Source organism: Chelonoidis abingdonii, chromosome 3 (genome assembly GCF_003597395.2).
Source record: "Chelonoidis abingdonii isolate Lonesome George chromosome 3, CheloAbing_2.0, whole genome shotgun sequence".
Classification (NCBI taxonomy): Eukaryota; Metazoa; Chordata; order Testudines; family Testudinidae; genus Chelonoidis; species Chelonoidis abingdonii.
The window spans coordinates 118,968,913-118,994,988 of NC_133771.1; the positions used below are offsets into that span (position 1 = coordinate 118,968,913).

The 26,076-nt window shown below is 44.6% G+C and overlaps 1 protein-coding gene across 10 annotated transcripts in view; it reads left to right on the forward strand.

Moving 5' to 3' along the window:
* MTHFD1L (methylenetetrahydrofolate dehydrogenase (NADP+ dependent) 1 like) overlaps positions 1-26,076 on the forward strand; it is a 289,126-nt gene that overhangs the window by 149,639 nt on the left and 113,411 nt on the right. For all 10 annotated transcript variants that reach the window (XR_012655563.1, XR_004373966.2, XM_032782444.2 and 7 more), the window contains exons 21-22: positions 12,634-12,773; positions 25,822-25,863. Coding sequence is in view for 8 of the 10 variants with exons in the window: in XM_032782444.2 (XP_032638335.1) it covers positions 12,634-12,773; positions 25,822-25,863 (182 nt within the window). In the remaining 2 variants the exon portion in view is untranslated. The remainder of the gene's footprint in view (positions 1-12,633; positions 12,774-25,821; positions 25,864-26,076) is intronic.

A 26,076-nucleotide genomic window follows, 5' to 3' on the forward strand; every position in this document is an offset into this window, starting at 1 on the left:
TTCAGAAACTTGGAGATATCTGCTTACATGTCTGGTCCCTCTCAGAGAGAACAAAGAAAAAACCCAGAAAGCACAAACAAAGGCTTCCCTCCACCGAGATTTGAAAGTATCTTGTCTCCTGATTGGTCCTCTGGTCAGGTGTTCCAGGTTTACTGCTAGTTAACCCTTTACAGGAAAAAAGACATTAACCCTTAACCATCTGTTTATGACAGCTTCCCTCTGAGACCCGTGGTCAGGCTGTGGCTCAACAGTCCTCAAAGCCCTAGGGTTACTTTTCCAGGCAGTCTGTGGGACCTGTAGCCAAGCTGGAGTCTGTCATTCCCTGGTGCTCCCAGAGTTCTCCCCAATGGTGGGGGTGAGGGGGTGGTACGGGGATCCTAGCCCTTCCTCTCCACTGGATCACTGCTCAGGGATCAAGGGGGAAGCGAGCAGTGTCTGAGTTACTTCTTCCTGATACATCAGACCAGCCTCCCCTAGACCACTTTCTACCTCCCCACACTCTCTTCAGTTTGGTGTGTGGTTGCTGCACTCTCCCCACCCCCAGCAGAGGGTTCCCAATGAGTCTCAGCAGTCAGATGGGTATTCCCCAGCCCACTTCTTAGTTTCCAGTTATTCTCCCTTGGCAGGGAGTAAGGGACGGAAAAAGATCAGGCCCTTGGCTTACCAGTTGGGTCTTATCCACTGTCAGAGTCCCCTTTTAAGCAGATCCTCCATTTGGAGCATGCTCTGCAGCTGCTGAGGTGTGGGGACCCTCTTGGGCTAGCACCACTCCTTCACTCCGTTAGCCTTTGTTTGGGGTCTGTAAACTGCATCACAGGGAAAGAGGTTGTAGCTGAACAGCAACCAGATCCAGAATGGTACATACATTATGATGTAGCCTTACGTAGGAGTGATTGATGACTCAGTATTTGGCATGTCCTGAGTGATTGGACCAAAAGATAGAAACATTGATCATTCTGATTCAACACTGCTCTCTGCAGTGACATCTGTTATGTTCTCTGTGGGCACCAAGCTCCACTGTCTGTGTGCAAACACTTTTTGTTTTGTGACCAAAGCAGATTGAGGGGAAGTGACAAGATATTCTGTCTGCCTCCCCCTTCTGATAATTGTGCCCATTTGAAACACACACACCCGCACCCTGCCTAATTCTTGATGTTAGTTGATTTAATACTGTGTTCTTGCTCTGTGATTTGTGGCAGTCTCCAAGGATACCACTTGATGTTGCAGAAAACATGCTTACTCAGCACACTCTGCATTTCCCTTCACTACCACTTCCTTGTATTTCCACTGCTATTAAAAATACATTATATTCAAAGATGCATGTTAAAGTTTTATTATACTTCCACCCAGAATGCATTCCTCAGCCACTCCAACTTTTCATGAGATGGGCAAAACTGCAAAAGCAATGGCTAGATGAGGTGCTCAAGCTAACAGCCCACAGGCTGAATTTGGAAAGGACAGGTTTTCAGTGAAGCGGTTCTAACTCTCTTCCTGCCTCCCCGTTGATTTTTCAGAACCAATATTGACTGACTTTTCAAAGCATGTTGCAAAGCCTTTCTCTTTTCCTAGGTTTTTTCCTTAGGCATTCGAAGGGGTCAGATGTGAAGATTGACGGGAGAAGGAGTTTAGTAACGTGAATTTGTACTTGTGCCCAGAGCTTTAGGGAGGTGTGGTTTTACAAATGGAAGTAAATATCTACATATTTCTGGTATCGAGGTGTCCAGAATAAAACATAATTTAGTTATAAGAAAACCCTTTTCAGCTTAAAGCATCCAATACTTTACCGCAATAGTTAAAAGGGAAAAAGAGTGAGTTCTAAAATTACAGACTGTATCCCAGCAGAATTCTTTTAAATACTCTGAACAGCACTGGCCAATGACCTTGCCTCAAAAATTGGTCAGTGAGATCTACTGGTACTGCTGTTGTGTTAATTGTTGTCCCATGCAACTCCACTTAAAAAGTAAAAAGGTTTTAGTTTTTTAAACACTACAATAATTCTTTGCTAAATGAATATGATAGGATATGAATGAGAAAATATGTAGTTACATTGGTAACATCAAGTACACTCTTTTTAAATATAGGGTCATCTGTTGTAGCAAAAGAAAGATTAGAGGAAAATGTGGTGTTTTTTTTCTGTTAGCAAAGGTATTAAAAGGACACAGTTGACTTGAAAAAAATCAAACTTATGTCTGAATTCTTCTATCTACTATTGCTACAAATAACACCTGAGAAGGTTACAACTGAAATTGTAAGAGAGAGACCTTTTTTCTATTTTTCAGTTAATGCATCAATTCAACAACACTTCATAAATAGTCACTTTTTCTGTTTGCCCTGATTAGCAAGATTCCCTTTGTTGCTTTTGGGGTTTTTTACACCACACCAAGGCAGAGAAAATAAGAAAATGTGATTGTAAAACCCCAAAACTTGGAAAAGGGGTTCAGGGGCATGTGTGGTACATTAAACTAGATCTTTTAGTAGTTGACCAGATTTCAAGATGATGATGACTCTTTAATATTTCTGTTGTGTAAGCTCTAGTAATAAATTTTAAAGTGATATATATGGGACCATCACATTGGTAGCGGACAGCATGAGTATCAGAGACCTATGTCTGAGATCTCGTGCCTGGTCCAACGGGGACTTGAGCACGTACTAGGCTAGTACTGTGCACAACCTCTGAAAGTGGGAGCAACAACAGTGACTCCACATATTTTCAAGAGGAGAAAATATCAGAGTGTAGAAAGGAAGCATTTTGCACAAACATGGCCAAAGCATCTGTAATGTCCTGCTTTTTATTTTACTAATTTCAAATCGAGTATCTATACAGCAATATGAAATGCTCTCAAATGAAGAGTACTTAACACAGAATTCATATTACACATGAATATTTCTACTTGTACATCCTTAGACTTTACAAAACAAAGGAATTAAATGAAACTGATATATTGATTAAATGTGCCTTTCTGGAAAGTGGCTCGTAAATCAAATGAAGAGGAAGCATAGTCTTAGTGGTATGGAAATCAGTAGATCAGAGTTCTATATCCTGCTATCTGGCCTCAATAAAAAAGTCAAGTTTTCTTTGTCTCAGTTTCTCCATCTGTAAAATTGGGATAATAATACTAACCTACTTACACCAGAGTCATTGTGACAATTAATTTATTAAATATATGTATAGCATATGAAAGCATTGGATGGAAAGAGATATAGACACTTAAACCAACTAGCTAGAGGTAGTTGGAAAATGAACCGACACTGTTTCCCTTACCCTCTGAAAATTTCAGCAAAAACTTTTTTAAACATTGTTTTTGGTGAAATTTTCGATGGGAAAAGTTCTGCTTTCTGGTAGGAATTGGAAAACAAAATATTTCAGCTGAAAATATAAATACTTTGATTCAGAAATGCTGCTGTGATGCCTTGTGTTAATTGTAGTGTAGGTACATTATGCTCCCATTCTATTCTGGATGTCCTGGCACCACGATCTCATCTCACAGTGAGGCAAAGCAGTTGCACCATAGGAATTTCTGGCCATAGGGTGTAGGCACCAGCTCTGTGAGTGCTCTGGGGCTGAAGCACCCACGGAAACAAATAGTGGGTGCTCAGCTGGAGACACTCCCAAACAGCTGTTTGGTGCCTGGGGGGTGGGGCAGAGTGCAGCGAGTGAGCAGGAGTATCGGAGAGGGAGCAGAGCAGAAAAGGGAAGAGGTGGAGTGACGGTGGGGGTTTGGGGAAGGGGTGGGAAAAGTCAGAGCGAGGAGGGAGACTTGGGGTAGAGCATGAGGGAGCACCACCAGGGAAAATAAAAATTTAGTGCCTATGCCATGGGGCATTATGGGAGATACAGTCTGGCTGGGGAGCCCAGGCCACAGATAAGAATGGGGATATGAGGAAACTGCAGCTGTCTGAGACACTGCCAGGATATCTGAATCAAAATATTTTGGTTTTCAGCTTAAATATTTTGATTGATTTTTTTTTTTACATAAATGTTCCTTAAAAAGCAGACATTTTGTGCAAAAAAAAAAATTGTTCAAAAACCCACATTTCCATCAAAAATCACATTGATAGAAAATTTTTGACCAGCCCTATAAGTAACATCTCTGCTGTTTGGTTTAAAGGCATCTTTCTTGATTTCATAGTTCCTTCAGACTTTGTCATTTTCCTATTAAAGGACAACTTTTTTAAAGACAGAGTTCCTATATCAATGTGATGCTATAATATCATGCTATAGATTTACCTTTGGAGGTGAACTAGTTGGAATCAGAAATTCAGTTTTTGGTAGCTTCTTGTTGTTGTTCTGTATTACCGTAGCGTGTCATGGGCCAGGACCCCATTGTGCTAGGTGCTGTACAAACACAGAACAAAAAAACAGTCCCTGCAGATAGAATATTGTAAAATAATTTCATTTTCATGTAATCTAGTTTCCCAGAATGAAATTTAACTTCGGTTAAAAACATTTTGCAAGACAAAACCATGAATAACTGACATAGGAAACTGAAATTCCAAGATAGTGCTGCTAACTCAGTAATACCAGCAGTCTGGATTAGCAGTCAACGCTGAGGAAATCCCTGCTTTCAGCTCTGTAGGGACCATCCTGCCGTAGCATAGGGCATCTGTCAATTGATATCATTGCAGTTAAGGACGAGCCATCCTCATGGTTTGGAGGCTGAGCTGAATGACCACACGTTCAGTCAAACTGAGCGGGAAAATACTATATACTCAGTTTGGTGTGCACCTCTGCCTCTCTCAACCATGCAGTGAAACGGGAGCTTAAATCTTTTAAAGCAAATTCAACTACCTACTTCCTTACAGAATGAAAAACATTTCTCATGATCATTAGAGCATCCCCGATGTATGTTCCTCAACTTGCTGGTAGCAGCAACATCTGCCATATGTCCTCTTCTTCCACAAACTTTTGTTGCAACGTAGTACATTAGATACATATGGACAATGAAAATAGGAGTATATGTGTCAGAGCATTTCAGAGAACAGGTACTGGCTGAGTTGACTGGAATCTGAAGTAAAGGGAATAGAGAAGCCCCATTCTTTTAAAATTCTGAATAAGTTTAAGCTTATTAAATTCCAAAATCAGTCATAAGGGTAGAGGGTCAGGTCAGATAAATTGCAGAGTCAAAATGGACAAACATCTGGTTTATTCATCCCTCACTGCACTAACAAGAATGTGGTATCCTGTTAGATAAATCACTGATCCAACCTAGTTTATTTTGGCATCTGTGCACCTTGGTACTTTTGACTTAAACAAGAATCTATCAGTATATTACAGCTAACATGCCTTGAGCTCCAGGTTCAAAGTTCATGTGCTCCTGTGACTTTGAACTCTTCTTTTCCTGAGTTTACCAGCAGACAGCTGCACCAGAACAGATCTGTTTACATCAGAGGAGTAAAAGGCAGCTCGCAGTTCATAGTTTCCATTTCCTTTTGCATTGTTCAGGAATTCAGGCTCACAATTCTGCATCCTGAAACTTAGCCTCGTGTCTATGTCTCTGACTTGGTATTCAAATACAAATGTTTTGTTTTGATTTTGATTTGCTGATAGAAAATGCTGATGGAAGGGAAGTTAGTTTCATCTAAAATCAGCCTCAGTTTACAAGAAATTCTATTGTGGAATAAATGAGCTTTCATGTCACAATTTCACTGTAGCCATGCTGATTACAAATGTTGCTCTTTTTCTAAGATCTCCTACAGTCCATAAATCTAAACTAGTGTGCGTCACTTAACATTGAACTGTTTTTTATATTTAGTTATAGCATGATAAATGTATTTTTAGTGAAGAAACTTTATTATTTTTCTAAAGTGGTCATGACTATGAAATCTGATCAGGTGTAGGAACCACAACACTGTTTGTTCTGGTTTTTCTGACATCCTTCATACTGTACAAGAAATAAAATATCCCCAACTGTGCACAGCCAGGCAATAATTCCATTGAAGGATTCTAGTGATGACATAAACCGTGATAGGGAACCATTAGAGAGGTTTGGTCATACCGATCTCCACCCTAAAGTGGAATTATAGACTTCAGTGACAAGTACCTACTTTGTAGAAAGTTGGAAAATAATCATTTTCCCTTGATTTTTCTTTTATACCTCTCCCACAAATACCTCTTTCTTGTTGTTTCCTTTTTTCTGTCTCCACATGTTTCTGAGCTTTCTCTGATTTTTCTCCCTCCCCTTGGCCAAATCCTCTGTGGTGTATGGTTTACATACTGCATCTCTTTCCTGAGTAAGAATGTTTTGCTTTTTAATTGTTTTGGTAGCTGAATTGACCAAGGTATACGGAAATTAAGTAATTTGTCTAAGGTCCCATAATAATTCACTGTTTTGGGCTTGCCCCAATTTAGAGTGGAATCCTCTTCTAAATTACTTGCACTATATTAAAATGTACCTGCTTTTTAGATGATCATTCGATGAATCTTAAGCAAAATAGAAAAAGCATTGTTATTTGAACCTGTTTTAGCCATTTGATAAGCCCCTGGTGGGCCGGACCGGTTTGTTTACCTGCTGCATCTGCAGGTTCAGCTGATCGCAGCTCCCACTGGCCACGGTTTGCCGCTGCAGGCCAATGGGGGCTGTGGGAAGCCATGACCAGCACATCCCTCGTCCCAAGCCGCTTCCTGCAGCCCCCATTGGCCTGGAGCGGTGAACCGTGGCCAGCGGGAGCTGCAATTGGCTGAACCTGTGGACGCGGCAAGTAAACAAACCGGCCTGGTCCGCCAGGGGGCTTACTCTGGTGGGCCGCGGACCAAACGTTGCCTATCCTTGGTATATATTATCCTTGTAGGATCTCAGTGCCCTTTATATTACTAAATTGTATATGTTTATTTTTTTCTCTAATAACAGGCCTCAAATAGTACAAATACAAAATTTAGGATAGAATTAAGCAACAAAAGTTTGCATTCTAGTAATAGATTGATTCTCAATTACAATAGGGCCCCTTTACACGTTTCTGCAAGTGTAAAGAAGCCTTAATCTAAGAGTACATTGCTTTTACACCCAGGTTATGGCTGAGGCCCATTTACGCTGGCAGAGCAATTTAAAGAGATCTTAGGCCTGGTCTGCACTACGCGTTTAAACCGATTTTAGCAGCGTTAAACCGATTTAACGCTGTACCTGTCCACACTACGAGGCCCTTTACATCGATATAAAGGGCTCTTTAAATTGGTTTCTATACTCCTCCCCAACAAGAGGAGTAGCACTAAAATCGGTATTATCATATCAGATTAGGGTTAGTGTGGCTGCAAATCGACGGTATTACCTCCGGGCAGTATCCACAGTGCACCACTGTGACTGATCTGGACAGCAATCTGAACTCGGATGCAGTGGCCAGGTAAACAGGAAAGCCCCGTGAAACTTGATTTTCATCTCTGTTTGCCCGGCGTGGAGCTCTGATCAGCACGAGTGGCAATGCAGTCCCAAATCCAAAAAGAGCTCCAGCATGGACCGTACGGGAGATACTGGATCTGATTGCTGTATGGGGAACAAACTGTTCTATCAAAACTCTGTTACAGAATATGAAATGCCAAAGCGTTTGTGTAGCCTGGAGATTTTTTTTTTTTTTCAGTGCTGCGTGACAAGCGTAACGGAAAGCCAGAGACTCAATGGACGCTCATGGAGGGAGGGAGGGGCACTGAGGACTCAGCTATCCACAGTCACAGCAGTCTCCAAAAAGTATTGCATTCTTGGCTGAGCTCCCAATGCTGTAGGTTCAAACACATTGTCCGGCGTGGTTCAGGGAATAGCTCGTCAATTTACTCTTCCCGCCCCCCCCCCCATGTGAAGAAAAGGAAAGAAATCATTGTCTTGACTTCTTTCAGTGTCACCTATGTCTACTGATGCTGCTGGTAGACGTGATGCTGCAGCAGTGAAGCGCAGTATCCATTCCTCTCCCTGCCGGTGGCAGACAGTGCAGTAGGACTGGTAACCGTCCTTGTTATCAACCCGTGAGTGCTCCTGGCTGGCTTCAGGTGAGGCTGGCGGGGGCGCCTGGGTAAAAATAAGAGTGACTCCCGGTCATTCCAGTAGATGGTACAGAACGGTGTAACCGTCTTCATCATAGCAACTGGGGCCTGAGCTCTATCAGCCCCCTCCCTTTCCTGTGTAAAGAAAAGATTTGTACTGCCTGGACTATCATAGCAGCGGCATGCTGGGCTTCTCTCCCCTCACGCCGCTTAATGTCTGCCTGGACTGTCATAGCACCAGGAGGCTGCTCCCCCTCATTTTTAGTCACTAAAAATCTCAGTGTTTTATTCCTGCATTCTTTATTACTTCATGACACAAATGGGGGGACACTGCCACAGTAGCCCAGGAAGGTTGGGGGAGGAGGAAGCAACGGTTGGGTTGTTGCAGGGGCACCCCCTGAATGGCATGTAGCTCATCATTTTCTGTGGGATATGACACAGAGCAGCTGTGCCTCTGGTTCTCTGATACACTGGTCCTCTAGTACACTTGCCCCATATTCTAGGCAGAACTGACTCTATTTTAAGAAACCATAAAGGAGGATTGACTCGGGGAGTCATCCCAGTTTTGCTTGCGCCCCGGCCCGATTCAGCCGGTACTCCATGATAGCAGCGAAGTACAGAAGGACAGGATAACCGTCATTCAATTGCCATTTAAAGCCTGCAGCAAGCATGACAGAAACGACTGAACCGTCCCTATCATGCAAAGCAAATGAATGCTGACTGTGTGCGCTGGAGTATCGCCTCTGTCCCGCAGCATCCAGTACACCTACGGTGACTGTGTAAAAAAAAAGCTGAATGCGTCCAATGGTTGCATGCTATGGCATCTGCCAGGGACAATCCAGGGAAAAAGGACGCGAATGATTGTCGTCTGTTTGCTTTCCCGGGAAGGAATGACTGATGACATTTACCCAGAACCACCTGCGACAATGATTTTTGCCCCATCAGCACTGGGCATCTCACCCAGAATTCTAAGGGGCTAGAGGGAGGACTGCGTGGAATATGGGGATAGCTTCGAATAGCTACCACAGTGCAACGCTCCGAAATCGACGCTAGCCTCGTCTATGGAACGCACACCGCCGAATTAATGTGCTTAGTGTGGCCGCGTGCACTCGACTTTATACAATCTGTTTTATAAAACCGGTTTATGTAAAATCGGAATAATCCCGTAGTGTAGACGTACCCTTAGTGCAAACAAGAATCCAACCATATATCGTCTCAAAGAAGTTGAGCTGCAGTTAAGATGGTTATAGACCATTTCAGCTAATGTTCTTTAAAAGTTAACCATATTATAGCAAGTCTAAATAAAAAGTGTAGCTTTTACAACAGCTGTTGAGTTCTGTTCTCTTGAAAAAGGAATCCAAAATTCTATATACTATTGTATTCTGTATACACTGTAATATCTGACTCTCTTCCAGTAGTGCATTAAGCCACATGACTAATCTCTGTCATGTGGTGTTTGTTCTCTCATCCTCTCCCCAGAGGAAGAAACGTGCAGTAGTCTCTCTTGGTTGGTTAGTTTTTGTTTTTAATTATTTATTAAATAAAAGTAAGCTTTACACATGTGAGCAGTCAGTAATGTGAGGGAAAATGTATGCAAATGCTTCATTGTTTATGGAGTCAAAGGTATAGATATTAAATAAAGTAATAGGCATTCTAAATGTTTTTTAATCAAAGGTCAGAGCTGCTTCAGACAGTTCTGTTACACACATTTATAATGTGCACTGTCCTAAAAGCTGTTTTCAAATGTTTATTATAAATCCCACTGTAGGAGTTTTACAATAAATCATAACAACAAAGAACAGTGGCTTTTTTAAATGAAAGAAATGCAAATGAAAAATCTGGGATTATTCTAATTTAGCTTCCTTTACTAAAACCATAATTCTATTCTATTTCATATAGGTTCTTACAGCACATTCATCACCATAGTATCTGAGCACCTTTCAGTAGTGCATTAAGCAACATGACTACCCATCAATCATGTGTTTTTCTCTCATCATCTTCCCAGAGGGAGAAGCAAGGGGAGTGGAATGTCTTATTTTGATAGGTTGGTTTGTTGTTTTATTAAATAAATATTCCTGTTGCTACTTGTTTGTATTAGACAAGGCAAGGTCAAAGAAATGTGCCTTGCACTTGGAGTGGAAAGTGGTGAGGATTTTGATGGTCCTTAGTTCCTGAAGGAGTTCATTCCACAGCATTGAACCATCCCCAGAGAAAGTTCTGTCTCCCATATAGAGGAACTTTACTCTCCCAGAGGAGCTAAGTTGTTGACCATGTTATTCATCCTGGAGCTTTAAATGGTCATTGAGGTATCCTGGGCCCAGGCCAAGGAGACCTTTGAAGATAGGGTTCGAGGCTTTGAATTGATTCAGTATTCTATGGGAAGCCAAGTGTAGAAAACAAACAGGTGTAATGTGTGCATGGTTGCCTGTGTGGTTGAGGAGCTGCACTGTGTCATTTTGTACTAGTGGCCCCAATAATCTATTGTGATGATTTTTAGAGACTGTCTAAGCTTTCTTTAGTTTAAAACTGCCGTCCTGAGTATTTTATTTGAAAAAGAAAACTTGTGAACCCTGTGAAAGTGGCACCTAGAATGTATCCTCTGAGAGAATGAAAAGTGACAACCTTGCTATTATGTTGCATCTCACCACCTTTGGAGGGTTGGAACTAGTTCAAAAAGAAGCACATTCATAAAGAGTACCATTTCCTGGTTTTTACTGGATATCCTAATGCAAGATTCAATGAGTTTTAAAATATAAGCTGTTTGATTTTTTAATTTCTACTTGTAAAAAAGTCAGGCAGTAAGTAAGTCACCTTTCCAGAAACAAATTTTGACTGACCATTTGATAATTACACAGTATGAAGTACAATGACTTTCCAGTATTTTTCTGTTTGTTAATCATAGTTTTGTCCATTACTTATCACAACCATGGCTTAGCAAGGGGTATTTATTGTATATTTATTTCTTTCTGAAAATCCTTAACATTTCATGTGTAACAGCTGATTGCACTTCTGTTTTGGAGACAAAACACACAATATAAATTATAACCCTGAAATAAAGAAATAACTGTGTTCTTTTAAGTTAATAGTTTTTCATAATAGCTTGTTAAATGGTTTCCTTAAACTTGTAATCATTAAACTAAAACCACTTTGAACCCTCCTAAGTCCCCATGGCCTCTATTTGTTTATGTTTTAATTGGTACACTGATTTGAAAGCAGGAAATAATATAAAAGTGATTGCACTGATTATTTGAGCACAAACAGGATTCAAAGTACAAGAGTTTGGCACATTACTTAATCTTCCCATTATTTTGCATTTTATTTCCTTTGCAGTTGGTAGCCATCATCCCAGCAGCTTTTCTACTGCATCCTGTTTCCTTCCTCACACAGAAGTCAAGCTCTGACGTACCTGACTTTGTGTTTCTCCCTCTTTGGCCTTTAAAATAAGAAAATTCATCCTGTATGTAGTTGTATTGTCACGCCTAACTTTTCTCACATTGTACAGGGTTCAATTTACTTGTAAAATGCTGAGTTTAGGTATTTCAGCATTTGAAGGGGAAGAGGATTTAGGAGGATGAAGAGTCATAGATGCATAGCTGAACAAATAAAGGTGTCCCCCTCTACTGAATTCTGGGGATTCCCATCCAGCTTTTAATGCAACAGGACACAACTAACTGGGAAGCCGTGGAGAGTCATGCATGTTGCTTTGATGTCTCGCTGGGAGACTGCAAGATCTGTTGTGTCCCTATTAAGAGTTAAGGATAAGAGACGATCCCGAAGAATGGAGTCTGTTGGATGATGGAGAAGTTCAGGGGAAGGGCAGTTAAGAAGCAGAATCATTACTGATTTGTAGTGGAATGGGTGGGAGTGGAACAGAACTTCTCAGCTTGCTCCCGTGCAGCTTGGCTGTCTCTATGGACTGCTGGGGATGTGGATATCCCAGGGAGCCTAGCACCCCACTAGGTTTGAAGCAATTGAATATATGGCAAGTGGGGAATAAACTAATGCAAATGGCTCAAGAGACACAACAATATCATTATTTCATCTAATATGGACATTTTCCCTTTGATATTTTTAACTCGTAGATTAATGATTTCATAGATTCCAAGGCCAGAAGGGACCATTGTGGTCATCTAGTGTGACCTTCTGTATAGCACAGGCCATAGAACGTCCCCAAAATAATTCATATCTTTTAGAAGAAACATCCAATCTTGATTTAAGAATTGTCAGTGATGCAGAATCCACTACAAAACTTGGTAAATTGTTCCAATGATTAATTACTCTCATTGTTCAATTGCACAATATCAATATGATTTTATAGGTATTTCGTATTGTATTTGTTTAGACATTGTCTGAGAGCAGATGTTTAGTTTTTTAAAAATATTTTAATGTACATAACTACACTAGAATAGTTGTAACACAGGACTGGATGCTACTAAAAGATCTCAATTAACTTTTTTATGCAGTACGCTTGGGTGACATATTGTACTTATCAGGAGAAAGAGAACTTATTGTGAGCAGTAAATGGTTGAAGATAATCAATATCAGTCATGTAAATAGAACTCTGGAGGTCTAGCAAAACGAAGGCAGTTGTATTTTTTAAAGTATGCGGCATACTAGAATAAAGTGAAACGTCCCTTGCCTTTAACTGAGTTCTTTATCCTTGACAGTAACTGAAGCTGGTTTTGGTGCTGACATTGGGATGGAGAAATTCTTCAACATCAAATGCAGAGCATCTGGCTTAGTTCCCAGTGTGGTTGTGCTTGTTGCTACAGTGAGGGCTTTGAAAATGCACGGAGGAGGGCCAAATGTAAGTATCTGCACCTTTCTTGGAACACAAATGATAACCTGAAAAATTGTCATTAACATTTGAAATATGTATAAAATTCTGAATGTTAAAAGTGACTAGAAAAGCTCTTAATGTAAACAGTTGTTTAGAAATTCTCCTTCCTAAATTCCCTCATCACACTGATGTCCATTCCTGAATTTCCTAGGAGATTATAGGACTCAAACCAAATGAGTGAGGATTATATAGCTATGAAGAAGTACTGATTCTTAGAAAAGGGAGTGAAGTTTGTTTATACTTTTTAAAAATCTTTTTAAATTTTATATACATTCTCTCCCATGCCTCTTAAAATAGTGATTTGTAAATCGCAGTGGTGTTAATACCGAAGTGCACAGTCACTATGAGTGCAGGGTTGTTATGAGCCAGAGAGCTTGGAGCTGAGGGGGAGAGAGGAATTCAGATTGCAGTGTGCTTAGTGGAATCGGGAAGTTTTGAGACTCTTGTCTTGTGACTGGAAGGCCTGAGGCTTTTGCAGCTGAGGTGGAGGGAACTTCCTCCCTCTGTCCCCGGTAGGTTTGACTTTCTCTTTTCCAAGCCACCTGATACAAACAAATGTATGGTTTTTTCCCCATTCCCTCTATATCGCTCCGTCTGCTTGGGCCCAAGCCGGGTCTTGCAGATTGCTAATCACAGAGGCACTCCTCACTCAATCAGGCAGAATCAGGAGTACTCCTGTGAGTGACTGGCGCTCTACTAACTTGGCAAAGACACTGAAAGCTTAGCAACATGCGTCAGTTTCTCTGCTCGGCATTCTGAAAGGATCTGATACTGCCAGGGAAACAACTTTCTGTGGAGCCTCATACTGGGGGCAAATTCCAGAGCTGTTTCTACAACCACAGAATTGTGGAATGCACAGAGCCTTCCTTATATCTAATCATCGCAGAGAGAATAAATGCTGAGATTTTCCCTTATTCATACCTTTTGGTGCCAAGTTTTCTAAGATTAAATACCCAAAATATTGTTGTCATAGTGTTACCTGTCTGTCATTCTCACCTAGCACATATACAGCTCTTTTGTCTTTTGACATGTTCCTCCATAAATTTCACGGTGGTACATTGAGGTGGAAATTTCCATTCAGTCTAGCAAAAGGGGAATTTAAACCTGCTCTTTCTAACTATGTATTGATTTTACCCAGGGGTGGCTCTAGGCATTTTGCCGCCCCAAGCACGGCAGGCAGGCTGCGTTCAGCGGCTTGCCTGCGGGAGGTCCGCTGGTCCCGCAGCTTTGGCGGACCTCCCTCAGCTGTGCCTGCGGGAAGTTCAGAAGCTGTGGGATCAGCGGACCTCCCACAGGCAAGCCGCCGAAGGCACCCTGCCTGCCACCCCCGCAGCACCGGCAGAGCGCCCCCCGCGGCTTGCCGCCCCAAGCATGCGCTTGGCATGCTGGGACCTGGAGCCACCCCTGATTTTATCTAACCTTTGTCTTTCACAAATGTATGTTATAGATTGCCCCACACAATATACTGTACAAGGACAGAATGGGCCAAATCATAGGTTTGGAACATGAGCTATAAAAGTGGCTGTATAAACCAAACCTTTGACTTCTTGATATTTGTGCTGCCAGTCTGGTCCCAAGGAATCAGATACAGCAGCCTTAGAGTTGCTCTAATTTGCAGCTGCCCACAAGGCACAGTTGCATCAGCCACAAGAGTGATGTGTCCATTCTTGCTGTCAACTGCTTATGCTCTCTGTGCTGGGTTGCTATCCTCTCAGTCTGGTAGTTAATACAGAGTTCTGCCTTCTTTGTGTGCTGTGTGTGTGTGTGTATGTGTGTGTGTGTATGTGTATATATATAATATATGTATATAATATGAAAGATGACAATATCTGTGTCACCTATGATCAACTATTTAGTAACTTTATATCTAAATCTGTACACTAATCATGTGGCTGGAGGAAAAGCAGTGTTTCCAATTCCTGGAAACAGTATATTATTTTCTTTCTTTTATGGTTGGATGTAATTTAGACAGCCCTAGAGAGCTGTATAAGTAATAGCAGCATCCCTGGGCTGCAGCACTGCACTCCTGCCCTTGGAATGCTCCTTACACCAGAACTTTCCAGGGGTTCTTGGAAGGCAGCATTATGGCAGTCTTCCACAATTCCAGCAATGGGAGAACCCTCCTTCAGCAGATGCAAGAGGGCCCTCTTTATGCTACTCCAGCACTTTTGCCCAGTGTAAAGTGACTGCAGTCAGGGTGAGCATCTCATTGTTTGATTTTTATTTGTTAATTTTCACACACTCCCCAATGTGGGGGTGCACTTTGAGGCAATAGCATGACTTCTTCTAAACATTTTACTAAAATGTATGCAGAAGCCAGTTTTCTATTTCAAGAAATAGCTGTATTCTTGACATTGGTTTGTTACCTGAAAATGCACAGCAAGACTTTCACTATAAATAGGATTTTAATTGTATCCTGATATATTTACCATCTTTGTTATAGATGGATTATACTATAGGACACTGCAAAGGTGTGTTTTACCTTCACAAGTGAGTTATGACCAAAAATAATCACTTAGAATACCTACTCTTTGTCGGATGTACTGAGTTTCCAAGAAGTGGGTATTTTAATATGTGGATTTCAGTTGCCATTTTCTTACATGCTTATGTTTCCGTTCTGAAGAAATCCTAAATGAAACTGTAGGAGTTTTATACATGTTAATATTGATTTTTTTAAGCAGTAGAGCCACCTCAAATTTGGTGAGGAATCAGCTTTTAAAACTGGATACTCTCATAAAAAAACAACCTTCCACACAAACTTCCTCGTAGCTGGACTTTACAAAAACTAGACAAGCCATTTGCAACACACGCTTTGCTTCTCTACAAAGGAAAAAGGACACTAAACTATCTAAACTACTACATGCCACAAGGGGCAACAGTGGTTCCCTTCACCCACCCAAGAATATTGTTAATCTATCCAGTTATACTCTTAGACCAGCAGAAGAATCTGTCCTATCTTGGGGCCTCTCCTTCTGCCCCTCCACTTCCATGAACATGATACAGTTCTGTGGTGACCTAGAATTCTGCTTTTGACATCCCCGACTCAAGGAATATTTCCAACACACCTCTGAACAACATACTAACCCACAGAAACCTTCCTACCAACACTACAGAAAGGAGGATTCTGCATGGACTCCTCTTGAAGGTTGAAACAACAGACTGGACTTCTACATAGAGTGCTTCTGCCAACGTGCATGGGCTGAAATTGTGGAAAAGCAGCATCACGTGTTCCATAACCTCAGTCGTGCAAACACAATGCTATCCACAATCTCAGGAACAACTCTGACATCATAATCAAAAAGGCTGATAAAGGAGGTGCTGTCTCCATCATGAATAGGTCGGAATATGACGAGAGGCTGCTAGGTAGCTATCTAACACTATATTCTACAGGCCTTTACCCTTTGATCCCACTGAGGGTTACCAAAAGAAACTACACCATCTGCTCAAGAAACTCCCTGAAAAAAGCACAAAGAACAAATCTGCACAGACATACCCCTAGAACGCCGACCAGGGGTATTCTATCTGCTACCCGAGATCCATAAACCTGGAAATCTTGGATGCCCCATCATCAGGCATTGGCACCCTGACAGCAGGATTGTCTGGCTATGTTGACTCCCTCCTCAGGCCCTAAGCTACCAGCACTCCTAGCTATCTTCAAGACACCACTGACTTCCTGAGGAAACTACAGTCCATTGGTGATCTTCCAGAAAACATCCTGGCCACTATGGATGTAGAAGCCCTCTACACCAACATTCCACACAAAGATGGAATACAAGCTGTCAGAAACAGTATCCCCAATATTGTCATGGAAAACCTGGTGGCTGAACTTTGTGACTTTTTCCTCACCCACAACTACTTCACATTTGGGGACAATGAGCAGCTTCAAGTGAGCACCACTGCTAGGGGTACCTGCATGGCCCCACAGTATACCAACGTTTTTGTGGCTGACTTAGAACAACGCTTCCTCAGCTCTCATCCCCTAATGCCCCTACTCTACTTGCACTACATTGATGACATCTTCATCATCTGGACCCATGGAAACGAAGCCCTGGAGAAATTCTACCACGATTTCGACAATTTCCATCACACCATCAACCTCAGCCTGGACCAGTTAACACAAGATATCCACTTCCTGGACACTACAGTGCTAATTAGTGATGGTCACACAAACGCCACCCTATACTAGAAACCTACTGACCGCTATACTTACCTACATACCTCCAGCTTTCATCTAGACCACACCACACAATCCATTGTCTGCAGCCAAGCTCTAAGATACAACTGCTCCAACCCCTCAAAGACAAAAACCTACAAGATCTCTATCAAGCATTCTTTCAACTACAATACCCACCTGCTGAAGTGAGGAAACAGATTGACAGAGCCAGAAGAGTACCCAGAAGTCACCTACTACCCAACAAAGAAAGTAACAGAATGCCGCTAGCCATTACCTTCTAACTAAAACCTCTTTAGTGCATCATCAAGGATCTACAACCTATCCTGAAGGACGATCCCTCACTCTTATAGATCTTGGGAGACAGGCCAGTCCTCGCTTACAGACAGCCCCCAAACCTGAAGCAAATACTCACCAGCAACCACACAACAAAAAAACCTAACACAGGTACCTATCCTTGCAACAAAGCCCATTAACAACTCTGTCTACATATCTGTTCAAGGGACACCATCATAGGACCTAATCACATCAGCCACGCTATCAGAGGCCCATTCACCTGCACATCTACCAATGTGATATATGCCATCATGTGCCAGCAAAGCCCCTCTGCCATGTACTTTGGCCAAACCGGACTGTCTCTATGCAAAAGAATAAATGGACACAAATCAGATGTCAAGAATTATAACATGCAAAAACCAGTTGGAGAACACTTCAACCTCCCTGGTCACTCAATTACAGACCTCAAAGTCACAATACTCCAACAAAAAAACTTCAAAACCAGACTCCAGTGGAAAAACTACAGAATTGGAATTAATTTGCAAAATGGACACCATTAAATTAAGCTTGAATAAAGACTGGGAGTGGATGGGTCATTACACAAAGTAAAAAGTATTTTTCCATGCTAATTTTTCCCCTACTGTTACTCACACCACCTTGTCAACTGTTGGAAATGGGCCACCCTGATTATCACTACAAACATTATTTTTTCTCCTGCTGATAATAGCCCACCTTAATTGATTACTCTCATTACAGTTGGTATGGCAACACCCGTTCTTCTTCGAGTGATTGCTCATATCCATTCCAGTTAGGTGTGCGCGCGCCGCGTGAACGTTTGTCGGAAGATTTTTTTACCCTAGGAACACTCGGTGGGTCGGCTGGGCGCCCCCTGGAGTGGCGCTGCTATGGCACCGGATATATAGCCCTGCCGACCCAGCCACACCTCAGTTCCTTCTTACCGCCCGTGTCGGTCGTTGGAACAGTGGAGTGCGGTTTCACTGACCTCCACCTCCCTAGCTACTCGTAGTTCTCTAGTTATTTTGTTGTGTATGTAGCAAAAGTATATAGTTATAGTTAATTTTTATTGTTCATAGTTAGTGTATATTTAAGGGGGATTTGGGGATTAGCCTCTTGCCCACACCTGGTCGACCCATGCCCGGTTCACCGGGTTTCAAACCGTGCTCGGCCTGTCATAAGCCGATGCCGACAGGAGATCCACACAGCTCCTGCCTTAAGTGCCTCGGGGAATCTCACCTGACAGATAAGCATCACATTTGCAAGGCTTTTAAGCTGAGAACAAAAAAGGAGCGAGACTTTCGGCTAAAGCAGCTCCTCATGGAGGTGGCTCTTACCCCTCAGCCTTCGGCACCGAGCACTGGTCAATCGGTGGGCAGCAGTACCTCCTCGGCACCAGACCGCGCCGGTACCACCAAGGCCTAAAGCAGCTCCTCACGGAGGCAGCTCTTACCCCTCTGCCTTCGGCACCGAGCGCTGGTCAATCGGCGGGCAGCAGCACCTTCTTGGCACCGGACCGCACCGGTACCGCCAAGGCCTCTCGGCATCGGCCGTCGCCAGCACCGAAGTCGACTCGGCACCACTCCCTCTCCCTGAGGTCGAGAGAGCCTAAGACTCCTGCTGCTTCTGTGCCACCTGCACCGTGGCCAGAGAGCTCATCTAAGTCAGATCGCCCGGCACTGACACCTGTCGCAGCACTGACGACGTCGGCACCGTCAATTCCAGTCCCATGAGGGCCGTCGAGTCCGGTGCCTGACAGCTCCCCGGCGTGCACCATTGTTGAGCTTACTGTTCCCTCCATGGCGGAGACCTTCTCAATGGCGAGGGACCTGATTGCCATGACAGAGTCGACGCTGCCTCAACCCCCGGCACCACCAGTGCGGGTAATACAGTCTATCGGCAAGCCTGCCTTGATAAGACCATCCTCTGTCAGCACAGCAGAGCGATACCATTCATGATCATGGTCCCACAGACGCTCCAGGTCCGGTCGGCACTCCCAACGCCGCTCACAGTTCCGGCACCGTTCTCCTCGGTACCGGTCGGACTCGCAGCACTGGTCGGCATCCCGTTTGCCAGCCCGCTACTCTCGGTACCGTTCCAGCTCCCAGCACCGCTCCAGGCACCGCGACTCCTGTAGCCACTCCCGACGTCGAGCCTCGAGATCTCGGTCGACCTCCCGGCACCGCTCTGGTCGCAGGTCTCGATCTCGTCCCCAGTTCCGGTATGCCTTCCGGTACCGGTCTCCGGTGCCGAGTAGAGCAAGATCCACCAGAGATAGAAACTCTGCCCAGGGCTTCTCCGCTCTTCCATGGCCATCCAGACACACTTCAGTGTTGTCCCACGCGGACAGCTATTATGCTCCAGACGGCAATTTGGATGTGCCACCGTAGTCTTTCAGGAGGCCCAGACCCAGGACCAAGGCCCACATCTGTGGTCCTTCTGGACGCCTTGGGTGTACCACCAGGCCCAAAGTGCTCCAGTAGTTTCGTCTTGCTCTGCCCCATCAGAGCACCGAGTGCCAGAGGCTACATTTAGCCATCCCTCTCCGGCTGGTACAGAGGAAGCACTAGTCCACCCACCGGTCTCCCCGGTCCCACTGGAGCAGGAGGTGGCCCAAGAGCAAGAGGCCACACAGGACCCACTCATGCCTGGCATCTCCTCTTCCTCTTCAGATGAGGTGGTGGCAGGAATATCCTCCTTGGGCCCTCCTCCAATTGACCTGAGAGCTCATCAGGATCTCCTCAGGAGGGTGGCACTCACTATGAACCTCCAGGTGGAGGAGGTCTCAGTAGTGAGCATTCTGTCGGCGGATGCAGCTACCAGAGTGACCAGACCATTTATCCGGACCATCCAAGCCAATACCGACACCATATGGCAATCCCCAGCCTCTATCCCTCCTGCAGCCAGGGGAGTCAAGCGTAAATACATGGTACCCTCTAGGGGGTATGAGTATTGTATGTCCATCCTCCTCCCTGCTCACTAGTCGTTCAATCCGTGAATGAGAGGGAGCGCCATGGCCAACAGGCGCCAGCCCTGAAGTCGAAAAAGGCTAGGCAATGGACCTGCTTGGCCGAAAAGTGTGTTCGGCAGGGACCCTACAGCTCTAGGTGTCAAATCAACAACAAGCCCTGCTGAGCCGCTATAATTACAACACCTGGGCGGAGGTGGGTAGGTTTACGGAGCTACTCCCTCAAGACTCCCGCCAAGAGTTTGCTGCCTTCTTGGAGGAAGGGAAAAAGGTGGCCAGAACCTCCCTCCAGGCCTCGCTAGAAGCAGCTGATTCAGCAGCCAGGACTCTGGCCTCGGGCGTTGCCATGAGACGCATCTCATGGCTGCAGGTTTCAAACCTCCCACCGGAGCTGCAGTATACATCCAGGGCTTGCCGTTTGATGGCAAAGGTCTTTTTTCGGAAAAGACTGACCCTAGACTGCAAAGCCTGAAGGTCAATAGGGTCATAATGCATTCTTTAGGCATGCATACGCCGGTAACTCAGCGCAGGCCTTTCCATCCCCAGCCTCACCATCCATACTTTGTGCCTAGACACAGACAAGACTTGGGCAGGTGGCGCGGACGAGGTGGATGTAGACGCCAGTCAGGACCAACCTCGTCCCTCTTCAGGGACCCCTCTCATGACCAATTCCTCTTGCAAGGGGTGCGGACACTCCTCGCCATGGGAGCAATAGAAGAGGTACCAAAGGACAAAAAGGGCAAGAGGTTTTACTCCCGTTATTTCCTAATCCCCAAGTCAAAGGGAGGTCTCAGACCTATGGTAGGCCTGCGAGGACTCAACAAGTTTATGATAAAGTTGAAGTTCCGCAGGGTATCCCTGGGGACCATTATCCCGTCCTTGGATCCTGGAGACTGGTATGCCGCCCTCGATATGAAGGATGCATACTTGCAAATCGCCATCTCTCCTTCGCACAGGAGGTACCTTCGCTTCATAGCCAACCGTCAGCGCTTCTAGTTTATTGTCCTGCCTTTTGGCCTTTCTATGGCCCCAAGGGTATTTACAAGGGCTATGGCCATAGTCGCCGCATATCTCCACCACCACGTCGGATATGGCTATACGCATATCTGGATGATTGGCTCATCCGAGGAGCCTCAGAGACACAAGTCACCCAGCATGTGGGCATCGTCAGGGACCTATTCACATGTCTAGGCCTGATGATCAATATGGAGAAATCCACTCTGGTTCCCACGCAGACATTAGACTTCATAGGAGCTACCGTGGGCTCCACTCTATCCAAGGTTTCCTGACCATAGCTGCGGTTTCAGGCAATGGCAACAATCCGAGGTCTACAGAATTTCCCTACGACTTCAGCTTGCACTTGTCTCGGTCTCCTAGGTCACATGGCTGCCTGCACATTCGTGACCAAATACGCCAGACTCCTCCTCCATCCTCTCCAAACGTGGCTCAACCTGGTATACCGCCCGGGCAGGGACCCGATAGACACGATAGTCACCATTCCCCCGAGCATTCTAGGCTCACTAGACTGGTGGCTGACTCCCTCCTTGGTGTGTGCAGGGCTGCTGTTCCATCCACCCCTGCCCTCCATATCCCTGACGACAGACGCATCATCTCTCGGCTGGGGTGCTCACCTCGGACGCCTTCGCAGACAAGGCCTCCGGTCATCTCAGGAACTGGCACCACACACAAATGTCCAAGAGCTGAAAGCAGTCCGCCTGGCGTCCCAGGCGTTCCAGCAACATCTACAAGGCCGTTGTGTCTCAGTGTTTACAGACAGCACGGCGGCCATGTATTACGTAAACAAACAGGGAGGCACTCAATCTTCCCCCCTTTGTCAGGAGACCATCCGACTCTCGGACTTTTGCATAGCCCTCTCAATAGACCTGGTAGCGTCCTTTCTCCCAGGGGTTGGGAACACTCTGGCGGATCAACTGAGCAGGTCCTTCCTGTGCCATGAGTGGTCAGTGTGCCCGGATAGTATTCATTCGGTCTTCCAGAAGTGGGGATTTCCCCAAATAGACCTGTTTGCCTCCCGCGCGAACAGGAAATGCCAGATGTTCTGTTCCTTCCAGGGTCTTTCACCAGGGTCGATCTCGGACGCATTCCTAATGCCATGGAAGAACCAGCTGCTTTATGCCTTCCCACCGTTCCCACTGGTTCACAAGGTCCTGCTAAAACTCCGCAGGGACAGAGAGCACCTAATCATGATCTCTCCAGCGTGGCCCAGGCAACCTGGTACATCACGCTGCTAGACCTATCAATAGCCACCCCAATTACCCTGCCACTCCACCCAGACCTGATAACTCAGGACCACGGCAGTCCTCGCCTCCCAGACCTGTAGACCCTTCACCTCATGGCGTGGCTGATGCGTGGCTAAACCAGTCAGAGTTGCGTTGCTCTGCTTCGGTACAACAAGTACTCCTGGGTAGCAGGAAGCCTTCCACTCGGTCGACGTATCTGGCCAAGTGGAAGCATTTCTCCTGCTGGTGTGGAACGCAGAATGTTACTCTTACTGAGGTCGCAATCCCTACCATCTTGGACTACCTCTGGTCTCTTAAGCAGCAGGGCCTGGCGGTATCTTCATTGAGGGTGCACTTGGCAGCCATCTCTACCTTCCACCCAGGGGAGCGTGGCTGCTTTGTGTTCTTGCACCCTATAGTTACTAGATTTCTTAAGGGCCTGGAATGCTTATACCCCCAATTAAGCCGCCCTGCCCCTATCTGGGACCTCAGCCTAGTCTTAAACAGACTTATGTCTCCACTATTTGAGCTGTTGGCAACTTGCTCACTGCTATACCTGTCCTGGAAGACAATTTTCCTTGTAGCCATTACATCAGCCAGGCGAGTCTCCCAGCTTCGAGTGCTCATGGTGGACCCACCATATACTGTCTTTCACAAGGGCAAGGTGCAGTGTTCCTCCCTAAAGGGGTATCGGCCTTCCATACCAAGCAGGACATCTTCCTTCCGGTCTTCTTCCCGAAGCCACACTCATCTCGATGGGAACAACAGTTGCACTCCCTAGATGTCCGTAGGGCGCTTGCATTTTATGTTAAACAGACGAATCCCTTTCGTAAACCGCCCCAACTCTTAGTTGCAGTGGCCGACCATACGAAGGGCCTACCTGTCTCCTCCCAGAGAATCTTCTCTTGGGTGATGACATGCATCTGCACTTGCTATGACTTGGCTCATGTTCCCTCGGGCCATCTCACCACACATTCTACCAGGGCTCAGGCTTCATCGGCTGCCTTCCTGGCTCATGTACCCATCCGGGAAATATGTCGCGCAGCTACCTGGTCCTCAGTCCACACCTTTTGCTTCACATTATGCTCTGATTCAACAGTCTAGAGATGATGCAGCCTTTACTTCAGCAGTCTTGCATGCTGCCACATCTCACTCCGACCCCACCGCCTAGGTAAGGCTTGGGAATCACCTAACTGGAATGGATATGAGCAATCACTCGAAGAAGAAAAGACGGTTACTCACTTTTGTAACTGTTGTTCTTCGAGATGTGTTGCTCATATCCATTCCAAACCTACCCTCCTTCCTCACTGTCGGAATAGCCGGCAAGAAGGAACTGAGGAGTGGCTGGGTCAGCAGGGCTATATATGCGGTGCCATAGCGGCGCCACTCCAGGGGGCGCCCAGCCGACTCACCGAGTATTGCTAGGGTAAAAAATCTTTCAATGAACATGCATGCGGCGCGCGCACACCTAACTGGAATGGATATGAGCAGCACATCTCGAAGAACAACAGTTACAAAGGTGAGTAACCGTCTTTTTTTCGTGTTCTCTGTGTATATATATCTTTCTACTGTATTTTCCACTGCATGCATCTGATGAAGTGAGATTTAGCCCACGAAAGCTTATGCTCAAATTTGTTAGTCTCTAAGGTGCCACAAGTACTCCTCATTCTTTTTGCTGATACAGACTGACATGGCTACCACTCTGAAACCTGACAGGTTTTAAACTGTAAATATACACTGAAGAGTGACTCTAAAATGGCACAACAGTCTTCCATGTTTGCATCTCACTGACTCCATATCCATTTTGCTCCTTTTACAAGCCCCACAAACTCAGCCTGGAATTTGAAAGCCAAACAGGATTCTTGCTGTCTCTCACATCATCACCAATAAAAATAGAATTCTACAGTCAGAACCTAGTTAAAGTTCTGTAGATGCCCAAGCCAGGAGCAAAGCCAGCTCACTCTCCTATAGCTGTCGCATTCAGTGCAGTTGCACCTGTATTCCCTCTCCGTGGTCCCTCAGGGGCACCTAGGCACCTGGCTTCTCAGGTATCACATCTCTTGGGCAGAGACCCATGTCTCTCTCCCTCCTGACCAGGGTTTTTCCAGGCTTCACAGTTCCCTGCCTGCATTGTGATAGTCCCATCAAGCCAGACTACCTAAACAATTCAACATCTATGGTTTGCTTTCTCTTTAAAGGCTGTGAATAGCTTAATTGACCAAGTTATATGTTACTAATGACATAAGCAAGCTCATTTATTCTTAAGGTGAAAGCATTCCAGAGAAAACAATAAAAAACATCTACACACATCCTAAAAAATTTACCAGAGGTCCTCCTAACGCCAGCCTGAGGCTCTGGTAGGTGTCAATCCTTCAAATCTCACAGCTGGGTTTTCCCATGGTTACAAGTTCATAATTGTCTCAAATTCAGAGCCAGAACCCCCAGGAATAGATCAGTCTTTCCTTTATACAGCTTGGCCCTTTGATCTTGACTGCATATAATAGTGATCAGTAGACAATGGCTCACTTCTGAGGGCGGAGCTTCAAAAGGCTGGATTTTTGCATAATGGGAGGTGAGGAATTTGCATTCACCTCCTCCTAGTTATTCCCCAGGTAAACGAGTTGACACATTTTGATCCAAAAGTCCATTCTTGTCTGGCACATTGTTCAGCATAGTCCTTTGAATCCCCAGGTCTCATATCTGTCACATCTTCCCTGTCAAAAGGTTACATACAATCCCAGCCCACAATAATACATAAACCATTCAATATGATGGCTCCCAAAGATACTTAATTCAAGGTGGTCTCCCAAGGATATTGCAGGAAATTGCCATATCTGTCTCAATAGCTACATTAACCTTAGAGTACAAACATTGTGTAAAGTTCCTCTTGTCACCAAAATCAGCAGATAGGATTTAAAATGCCCACAGAGAACCGATTTCTTGAGTAACAGTTGCCATTTTTTCATAGTAATTTTCTTACCATAACTGCTTTTTTGTTGTTGTGTTGTGTTTTGTTTTGTTTTGTTTGTTTTTTGGTAAGAAAGCCCTGACACCAAGTCACTGCTGGAATAAACTGAAAAGACATAAATTCTGATTTTTGGGCTGGGGGAAAGTGATGATTTTTGCCATTGGCTTTGTACAGCTTTAACTTTCTCTAAGGCTATGGTCTGTGGTTGTACTGAACTTTTGTTGCTGGAAAGGAAGATAGTTGTCTTATTGTTTAGTATTGATAATGTGGGTGATGTTTTGGAGTACAAAAGTTTTTTAAAAGTTATACTCCTGACCAGGCAGGTAGTTGACTAGTATTGTTAGATGATCGTTAATTTTACTTGCTTATGATTTCAGGTAACTGCTGGTGCCCCTCTTAAGAAGGAGTATACAGAAGAGGTAAGAGCAATGACGGTAAAACTTAATCCTGTCCTTTTTAAAAAGTTCTGATTTGAAGAGATCTAAAACAACACAGTTGCCAGTTACTTTGCAAACAATAAAGCAAGAGGAAAGTGGCGAATTTAGATGCAGGCAGTAGATGTAACAAGCGCTTGTTGATTGAGGTTTTATGATACAATTTAAAAATAAATATGAAAAATACTTACAAAGGGA